At 24.6% G+C, this 11,140-nt stretch overlaps 1 protein-coding gene across 4 annotated transcripts in view; it reads left to right on the top strand.

Moving 5' to 3' along the window:
* The window catches only part of LOC113548997 (kynurenine 3-monooxygenase), a 35,963-nt gene extending 24,823 nt beyond the window's left edge, over positions 1 to 11,140 (top strand). For all 4 annotated transcript variants that reach the window (XM_026950122.1, XM_026950124.1, XM_026950123.1 and 1 more), the window contains exons 3-13: positions 4,883 to 4,957; positions 5,042 to 5,111; positions 7,872 to 8,065; positions 8,704 to 8,752; positions 8,819 to 8,906; positions 8,978 to 9,146; positions 9,203 to 9,460; positions 9,584 to 9,673; positions 9,769 to 9,909; positions 10,307 to 10,468; positions 10,784 to 11,140. In XM_026950122.1, the coding sequence (XP_026805923.1) occupies positions 4,883 to 4,957; positions 5,042 to 5,111; positions 7,872 to 8,065; positions 8,704 to 8,752; positions 8,819 to 8,906; positions 8,978 to 9,146; positions 9,203 to 9,460; positions 9,584 to 9,673; positions 9,769 to 9,909; positions 10,307 to 10,468; positions 10,784 to 10,876 (1,389 nt within the window). In that variant the 3' untranslated portion in view covers positions 10,877 to 11,140. The remainder of the gene's footprint in view (positions 1 to 4,882; positions 4,958 to 5,041; positions 5,112 to 7,871; positions 8,066 to 8,703; positions 8,753 to 8,818; positions 8,907 to 8,977; positions 9,147 to 9,202; positions 9,461 to 9,583; positions 9,674 to 9,768; positions 9,910 to 10,306; positions 10,469 to 10,783) is intronic.

Below are 11,140 nucleotides of genomic sequence, written 5' to 3'. Positions count from 1 at the left end.
CCATATGGAACAAAAATAATTTTTAGATTATAACTAATTATATTTTATTTATAAAAAAAATAAACTATAGGAACATTTTATTTAGTATTGATTTGAAAACTAACTATGTTAGTATTCAATTTAGATAATGCTTTGAGCTATATAATTAGTAGATTTAAAATATTAAAAATTCTAATGTGAGTTATCTACAGTATTTACTGTATGAAATTTAAATTAAATAAAAATAAAAATAACTAATTCTAATAAAAAGCCAGGCATTCTCTAACATAAACATATATATATTATCTGTGAAGCTGAGAAGTTTTTATGTTTGAATATATTGATCTTAGGAACTAGTCTAATTTGAAAAAATATTTTTGCGTTATATAGATAGCCAATTTCTTGTGAACTTTTTTTTCTATCCTCAAAATCTGGGTTTTTTCATATTATTCTTAGGATATTATCTTAAATGTAAAAATAAACACTCTAGTTGTATTTTTTGCAAAATGTTCATGCGGATCGAGACGTCACGTTATTTTTGAGCTTGTCGTGCGTTTATCACGCTCTAAACGCCGACTAAAAAAACGAGCTACAAGCTCAAAAACAATATGACGTCTCGATACGTATGAAAATTTTGTAAGACATACAACTAGAGTATTTATTTTTTATATTTAAGATAACATTTTAAAAATAATATAAAATACACAGATTTTGAAGATAGAAAAAAATCTTCATTGGGCCATCACGGTGAGTACGCGCGTATATTAGTGACCTCGTCCATTTCAGAACACTCTGTGTACAACATCACTGCTATGATCCATAAGAGTGGGACAGTAACTAAGTATATGAACGTCAATTAAATAGGAGAACTAACATAATAACTACATTTTATGTTATAGTTAAATTTAATAAAATTAGGGATACATCTGGATTAAATCTCAAAGAAATAATTTGACTATAACAATTATTGAGACCTTCTTATAGGTGCTAACTATAACAGTTTCAATAAAAATATTTTTCTTCTCATTTATATACTTACAACAATATATAGCAAAGAACTTTTTATAGTAAAAGTCAAGCATCAATTTGGACAACTCGGTGGTTTCTAATCGTGGACAAAGTCATAAAAACTGTGCGATGAGTAGCGGACGAAACCTAAAAAGGTGATATACGAATTGCGGACACAAATATAACATATCAATTGCGGACAAATTTTCAATCATTATTTTTGATAAAACGATTGCGGATGTCGAGAAATGTGTGAATTGTACTGCTGATCTAAATTTAAAACGAACAAAAATATAAAACTATCGAAAAGAAGATATTATTCATCAACAATTAAATGTTACAATATTCAAGTGGTGAAATATATAGATTTCTTTATACAAGCTGTTTCAAAAACATTTTTCTACAAAATGATAATACATGTATTTATAAAAAACATTCACAATCCATGATGATAGTATATTTATAAAACAATATTTTAAGAATAACAATTGCTCTTTTGCAAAACAAATAATTTTAACGCCACCTACCAATTTTCTTTTTGGTAACTTGTTCTGTCCCGAAAAAAGGGATGAAAGGAAATATTTGTGTCCTCAACTCACATGGTTTTTATTAACTTAATGTCCTAAATTAGTATTATGATAATGAACTTCGTGTCCGCAATTGTTACGTTATAGTACTGACCAGAACGATTCGCTCGTAATCAGTAAATATCCAGACAATCGATTATAAAATTCAGTTCGGTTATTTTTTATTTTTTTCATTATACTTATGATATTTTTAAAATTTAAAGTCCGGTAAATTAAATTTTATTCAGCGGTTACTGGGGGTTACGGTTATGTATAAATTGTATAATACGAAGATCATCGTGTGGAGTGTGAGTTGTTGAAAGCGATTTAGCTACCGACAATGACGGCGACGGTCGCGTTGGCGTAATAGTTGGCGTGTTACTAACAACTTGTTTACTACAGTATACTGTATGGTGCAGTACACACATATTCATAATAGTATAATACATCCATATATATGTATAATATGTATATATAAATGTCACTATAACGTAATAACAATAATAATAATTAAGACATTTATTTGTATCGAACGTTACAAATGAAAAACATATACCTCTCTAAGTATACGAAACTGCTATTATTATCAAACATTTTGTAACCGTGAAATTCAAATTTTATTACAATATAATATTATAAGTCATTAAATCGAATTTATTGTCTTATATGTACATTATTTTAACCAATTTATAGTTCAATAACGTACCAAAAAATAGTGTACTTAAATAGGTTCATAGTACAATTTATTAATTATTAGTCTTAATGTTTTAAAAATATATACGTTATAAACGTAAAATATGGAAATATACTTAATGGCAAAAAGTGCCTACAGTTAATATTTTTTTAATAATAACATTATAAATATGCAATTTTATAAAAAAAAAACACCTATAAAAAAATTGTAACAAAGTATTTTCGATATTTTTCAATTGCTTCGGGTAAAACTTTTTTATGAACCTTATGTTAAATTTTCAAGTTTATTAACCTATCATAAAATTATTATCACCTGGAAGACAAAAAAGATAAAGAAAAACAGGTCTTTTACGCAAATTGTTGACTAAATTGCAATTTTGTATTTGTGGTGTAACTCATAAATGAATAACTGTATATATATATATATGTATGTATACTTTCAATTTCCATCAAATATTTATAATATCATTTTTTATTTAAGATTATATTTTCAAAATATTTCGACTATTTTTAAATTATTTATAGGTATGACCATTGAACTGTTTTCAATACAAATTATTATAGTTTTTTTTTTTTTCTATAAAAGTCAATTAAATATTTTTCGTTGAGAAAAAAATGCTAAACAATTTAACTCAAAGTTCTTTATAAGTAGTTAATTTTTCAACTAAAAAATATCACATTAATTTATAGTCATTAGTCACAATATTTTTTTATATGCATTTAAAGTTAGAATTTTGATGAAACAAATTCCAAACTATTTTGTAGTTAAACATTTCTCAAAATTATTTTATACTGAAACCATAATATAATCTAATAAATATATAAAGGCAATTATTTTCTTTAGGCATTTCAAGTTTAAATTTAGACAATATTATTTATTTAAACAATAAATAATGATGTTAATTATTTTGTTATAATTTAAAAACATTATTCGTATGAACTTAAAACTTTTACGTATATTATATCATTATGAATTTTACTATACGCAATGATATTTTTGATTTATTTTAAGATATTATCTATTTATACTATGGATCTATTTTTAAATTTTGAATTACATAAGTGCCATAAGTTTATATAATAATATGTTATAAACATATATTTTTATAATAATTAAATGTTTACGATAAAATACATGAAATATTTTGGGAAAATATTACATTATTTATATTAACCTACCTTAATACTAAAAGTAAAATAGGGTGGGCAAGTGGGTATCGCTTTGCTGTATAGTAGAGATGGAGAGTAGGTCACTGTAATGAATGTGTTAAATTTCAATGCAATGACAGGCATCACTGTATACGAAAAACGATTCTGAACGGAGATGATTTGTCAGTCTAGGATATATTATTACATAATATTACCTATATTTAAATTATAATTTATTTTCCAAACTATTGGTGAAAATTTCACCAATTTTCTACAGCGTATACTTTTGGAACAACAACCAATATTTTAAATCGTTTTAGGATATATTGTTATTTTACGTGATTTCGTAAAAATTTAAATTCCTTACGATCATAAAATGATGATTTTCTATATTGGCGCTGTAGGAGTTTTTTTTACAGTTATTTGAAGGAAAACTTATGGAAAACCTTATATTGGGTTTTTTAAACTTAGGTATAATTCAGAAAAATTTTATGAATTTTTAACTTCAATATTCACTGCAAATTTTTGCGATTTTGACATACTTTGTACATTTAAACTTTAAACAGTTATAAAACAAAAATTGTGACTAAAGATTTTTGAGTTTTTTTTACTACATTAAGGACAACTTATACGCATTTGTGCATTTTTTACTTTTGACCCCCCCCCCAAAAAAAAAAAAAAAAAAAAAAAAAAAAAAAAAAAAAAAAAAAAAAACAAAGTACCAACTAGATTCACTCTCCTTTCAAATTGGGGCTAAAGTTAAAAATTTATATAATAAAAAGTTAAAAGCACTATTACAGTATTACTACTCCAAAACGGGATGACAGATACAAAAAAAAACACATCATTGTAAAATCAATACATTCATCACTCCGTTCAGAATTTAAAAAATGACTCAAGCTATGTGAAAAAATCATATCACGAAATATATTAAATAATTAACCTGACAGACCGTTTCTCCTCCAAATTGTTTTTGTGTACAATAATATATTATTGAATTCAAATTTAACACACCTGTAATAAATTGTGACTCACACTCGACACCTAATGTAGCTACAATAGAACAGTATCCATTCGCCTATCTTATTTTTCTTGATTATTTTTAAAAATATTGGGACTTTCTCCTTTTTTTCCTCCCCGAAATATTAATAAAATCAAGTTGTATACCAGAAAGTTAAAAATTGAAGCTTTTTTACTATTCTTGAAGTTAACGTCTAAAACACACACTTCATTGTCAACCCTGAACTTGCATTGCTCTGTTCATGAATTAAAAATATTGATATTATAATATATTGATATACTATTTCAAAGGAGAAATACATACCTCCATATTTGTTTGGCTACATCTTATACGGTTTCTATATTGATGGGTGTATTGGTATTATTTTCAACGTTACATCATAATATCACCCTATTTGAAATATGTATCACAAATTACGACACTATATGTATCAAATTATATAATAAAAAGTCTTCATTCATTTTAGTTTTCACATAGATTTGAACCTGACAAGATGTTTTCTCATTCAAGAGTTAAAATCGCTATTATTGGAGCCGGACCAGTAAATAATATTATAAATTATACTATTTATTAAAATTAAATTAAATTTTAATAACGATTATAAATTGAATTACTTTCTATTTAGGTTGGATCGTTGTGTGCATGTTTTATGGCAGAAAATGGGTATGACGTTACTGTCTACGAAAGTCGAAAAGGTAAACAATTTTTCAAGTATTAAATTATAATCCATGTCATATAATGAAATTTACTCTAAACAGTCTAAACCCCATTCATGGTTACAATAATATAGTTTCAAATATAATATCTATGATGAGTATTTTCATTAATTAGTATAGGTACTCAGTACAACAAATATATATATTATTAGTGTTTAAATAAAGCCATTTTTATGTATCTATATTCTATACATCATTTAATGTACCTGTCACGAGGATGGTAAAATTGCACTTTCTACCTAAATTAAATGATTGAACTGCACTCTGATAAAAACCAGGTAATTTTCAAACTGAAAATGTTCCAAAAAATTGTTCAACAAATAAAAGTTATGAAAACACTCATTTCCTTCCCACCACTTAGTACTGAAAATGATTTTAATCAAGGCCGAGGTTAAAAATAATATATTTTTATGTTTATAAAATATGGTAATACTTAATATGTATACACATAAATACGTTGAAAGTAATAGATAAGTATACTATAAAATATAAATGTCATGTAATATTTTTTAAGTGTTTTTTGAACTTGTTAAATTAGTTTTGTAATTTAAAATTATTTTTTTTCAGTAATTATAAGAAATTTAATTTTAAAAAAAACATCAGCAAATAGATACAATACATCTCTTTTAGCCGTTCTATTTAATATTACCTCATAAATTTAGTTTCTTATAATTTCTACGAAAAAAATTATTTGATTAAAATATAATACCTATATAATATGTGTATAATTCTCTTGTACGTGTATAGGTATGTCACTGAATTCCTCTTTAACGGCTGGATTTATCTTGATGTAATTTTTTAATGTATTTTAATGGGTCTCTGAGAGGTTTGGATTCACAATTGGATCCGATAAGTGGCGCTGCAATTGCGCTCTAAGAAATTTTGATATGAATATGTCTTAATTGGTAATACATATATGAATCTCAGATGATTCACAATTCACACATCAAAATGAAATTGAATCCAATAATCTCGGAGACCATACTCTTCTGACCATCATGCGGTTTTTTTTTTAAATAAAATAGCACACTACGAAACAGTTTTCAAGCATAGTTTTATGGACAAACCTCCCATACACAGAATTTTGAATAATAAAATAGGTATATGAATATAGGTATCAATGACACCATCTTTCCGGGAAAATTAAATTAAAATTATATACAAAAAAATAATAAAATTATATTCTCTAGCGAAGTCAAGCTTAATACAACTAGAACAATTGTCAATATTGTATTAACTTAGATAATGATTAAAAAATTTAACGATTTGTCAATGAACTGATAGATATACGATATATTAAAACTAAGATACAAAGATGTTGCACCGTGCGTTTATTCGAGTGGAAAAGGCTTTAAACTTTCTTCCAATTCAATAAGTTAATCAAGTTATTAATTTTTTAAATAATCGGGAAATATGCACATCATAAAGGTATACAAGGAACGGTGTATCCATAACGAATTGAACTAAGTTTGAACCACATAACATGCGTAATTTCAACGGTAAACGAAGTGCACGCGGATAACTGCTATATGTTCCTTTCTCCGTATAAATTCAGAAAATAATTTATACATCTATGCCCCTGATTATAAAAATGAATAATATAGTTTACAAAAAAAAATATTAGAAAATCGATAGAAACTTTGAAAAAAATATTAAGTCCGATACCAACGATACCTGAGCGAAAAGTTATTTTTAAAAAAATGCTGCTTTTTAACGGTCAAAAAAATTGCACTGGCAACCCCGAGCGAGACGACTATTTAAAGTCGGTATGTCGGAAATATCATCTATGCACCTAATTAGGAAACCAAAAATATTATTTATCCACACGCGTTACGCTAAATATTATCAGTAGGCAACTAAATTTCAAAATTGGAAAGTATATAAAAATAATTATTATACTAAAGGTTAAATTTTAAGTAATTCGACCTTACCCCATATGATATACCTATTCGGCTATTCGTTATACCTTTTATTGAATTAGTGTCGGTAAAAAAATTCCTTTTTATATAAATAAATATCAACTGTCTGTAAATTATTACTTAATATTAATATTTTTTTCAATGATCGTTAATTTCATTAGTTAAAAAATTAATTATCAACACTCATTTTACAATGCAAAATGGACATCAGCCATTGTGAATCACTTTCTCAAATTTAATTTTCAACATACAAACTCATAAATATTGTAGAACTTTGACATAATTACAAGATAGACAATTACATAATTACATCATGAAATTTAAATAATAATAATTTCTATGGAAATCGTTTTTTTCATACGTAAAAATATACTAACTAATACTAATTACAAAAATATTATGTATTAATTCTGATATATACGTATATCTGACCTATAGATTGGTCATCGGATGAAAAACAAGTGTATTTGATTTAAAATAGATAATGAAACATCAAAATTTAATAAAATATCTTAACAATAATATGAAAATATTTTTCATGAATAAAAATAAAATACTGATGGACACATAGAAAAATAAGTATCGAATTATTTTTAATAATATTATTCTTCAGCTTTCTAATTTGAATTAAATATAAAAATAAAGAATAACTTTTAATGTATTCTAGATATAATATATATATATATATATATATAATAGCTATAACGCCTATAACTAATATCCATAAAATTTTTTTTTTAATAAATATAAAAATAAGCTGTATTATGTTAACATATATCTACGTCCCACTTATAAATTATATAAAATTATATAATTACAGATATAAGACTTGAAAAATCAACATCAGGACGTTCTATAAATTTGGCTTTGTCAGAAAGAGGTATTAACGCTCTACAATTTATCGGTCTCGATAATATTGTTATTGAAGAACTCACAGAACCTATGTACGGTAGAATGATCCATTCAATTGATGGCCAGAAATATAGCATTATGTATGATGTTAACAAAAACAAGGTACCATTATATATACATTTTTACTAGTTTTATAAATTATAATTATTACTAATTAAATATTGATTATTAGTCACATAAAATATTTTATTTTATTTGTAACAATTGTAACTAATATAATATAAATTGAAAATGTATCTGGAATCATATTTTAAATAATCAAATTCAATTAAAAGTTATTCATAGCAAAGCACTGTTAAAAATTTAATAGAACAACAAAAATATTTTTAATATTATTCAAAATTCTTATAGAAACCCTAAAATTAATCCAAAGTTAGGTAGTAATTTTATTTGTAAATTAGTATAATAAATGATTGTTGAGAGTTTGCTGTACAATTTACTACTAAAACACAGTAAATCAATCATCCAGTACTAAAAAAATTTAAGCATTTGATTAAAAATACTTATAATAAAGTTATACATTTCTCATTCACTCAAAAATTAAACTACTCGGTATTAATATTATAAATTAAATTTCTATTAGGTATAAAAAATGTATATAAAAAAATTAAATCATTATCATTTATTTCATATAACAAAGGTTAGATTAGGAAAAAAGAAAAAAAATATAGTTGCTTAAATCAGAATAACTTCATATTAATTAATAAAAAAAAAAAATTGAGTTAATTAATTTTTTACAGTGTTTATATTCTGTTAGCAGAAAGGAACTCAATGCATTTTTATTAACAAGTAATTATTTGTTAAATATTTTAATTATTTTAAAAGCCCGATGAAATAATTACAATTTGTTCGTAGAACTTGAAAACTATTCAAATGTAAAATTAAACTTTTCGCATAAACTCGTCAATGTTGATTTTAATTCTAAGCTACTAACATTTCAAAAGTAAGTTTATTATTATCATATTTAATATTTTAAGAACATTATTCTTATAAATAATTCCATATTTCTTTTAGATTATTAGAAAACCAATTAGAAACTGTAAAACCGGATATAATTATTGGATGCGATGGGGCTCACTCTGTTATTCGTAAACATATGACTCGTCTGCCAATGTTTAATTATTCGCAGACATATATAGATCATGGTTATTTTGAAATAAACTTGCCATCAACTGAAACAAAAGTAAAAAATTAAGAATAATATTTCATAATATAGAAAATAATGTTAAAAACTTATAGGATACTTTAACTCCGGGCCATCTTCATATTTGGCCGAGAAATACATTTATGTTGATAGCACTACCAAATAAAGATAAATCTTGGACTTGCACTTTGTTCATGCCAATGGATAAATTTCCATTGATATTAGAATCTGAAAAAGAAGAGATTTTACGTTTTTTTAATGAATATTTTAAGGATTTTATGGATTTGATTCAACCGGAATATTTATTAAACCAAGTAACAAATGGAGAAGCAAGAACTCTTATTTCTATTAAAGTAAGTAGGTATTTTATTAGATCTAAAAAAATGTAGTTCTATTTTATTAGAGCTCTCAGCCAAAAAATGTACAATAATATATTACTTAAACCATTATACCATGACTTATTGTTTATACAACAGTGTAACCCATATCACGTTAATGATAGTTTTCTGTTAATGGGAGACGCTGCTCACGCTATTGTACCTTTTTATGGTCAAGGAATGAACGCTGTAAGTATAGATTAAAATCCGAAATAAGTATTATGTATTATTAAATCTCGTAAATGATATGTGTATTGAATAAAGCGTATTATTTAAATGTTAAGGGTTTTGAAGATTGCACAATTTTGAATCAACTTCTCGAAGAGTTCGACCATGATTTAAAAACTGTTATTAAAACATTTACATCTAGAAGAATTCAAGATGCGGAAGCTATTAGTGATTTAGCATTATACAACTATATTGAAGTAATAATTTTTTATTTTTTTAATGCATTTTAGATAAATTGAGTATTTTGCTAAAAGTCGAATCACAAATTTTAAATATTATTACAATATTCACATCTAACTATCTATTATATAAATATAATTTTACTTAAAACTTAAACCATTGTTTAAACAGCCATTGTTGGCTAAACAACTAGGTATGTATTTAAAACTAAACTTATTATGTTCAAAAATTATTTCTATCAATTATTAAATGTTATTTTGATATAGTATGATAATTCATCAAATAATAATATTAAACAATACAAAAAAGCATAAAAGAAAAGTCTATTAATATTAGTACTAGTAATATTGTAACATATTTTTCACAGCAAATCACATACAACTAATTTTAGACTAATTAATATCAAATTTATAGATGCGTGATTTAGTTGCTCGTAAAAGCTTTCTGTGGCGAAAAAAACTGGATAACATACTAAATAAATGGTTTCCTCAAACGTGGATATCGCTTCATAGTGCAGTTTCTTTTACGACAATTAGCTATAAACAATGTAAACTTGACAATCAGTGGCAAGACCAAGTAAGCACATTATAATTAAATAATCATTCTAATTTGTAAATATAATGAATAAACAAAAAATATATTTTATCATACTATGTACTATACCCATCACATTATAACGTTTTTCGTTAAAATGTGTATCTAATATCTATATATTTAAAATCGGTATACCTTAATACTATTATATAAAAACTATTTTATATTAAAAAAAATATACAATACCTATGGTTATCGGGTTTAATGAAAAAAAATAATAGATTCTTGACCAACATACTTAAGAAATGGCATATTTGATAATTACATATAAATATTTTATTATTGTTGTTTTTACAGGTTTTATTTAGAATTTTTATTCTATTCGCAACATTTTTCTCTATCGCTTTGTATTTTATTTTTGCTGCAATAATGTCAAAAACATTACAGTAAAACAAAGTGCACACATACCTACGACATATCAACTATAATAATTGATTCAGAATACGGCATTATGAACAAGATTTATTATATATTACTCAATATACCCGTACATTATAAAATAATTTTAAATTATCGTTAATGCACACATGTACATGTACAAGTTAAATAATTTAAGGAAACAATTCTAAACAATTCTAAAGGAAATCGATATAATTTTTGGTGGTCGTTTATTATCTTTAAAATTGTAACGTCAATGTATACTATGTTTTAAGA

This window comes from Rhopalosiphum maidis, chromosome 1, assembly GCF_003676215.2.
Source record: "Rhopalosiphum maidis isolate BTI-1 chromosome 1, ASM367621v3, whole genome shotgun sequence".
Taxonomy (NCBI): Eukaryota; Metazoa; Arthropoda; class Insecta; order Hemiptera; family Aphididae; genus Rhopalosiphum; species Rhopalosiphum maidis.
The sequence above is the reverse complement of the archived record's forward strand: the minus strand, read 5'-3'. Positions and strand labels throughout refer to the sequence as shown.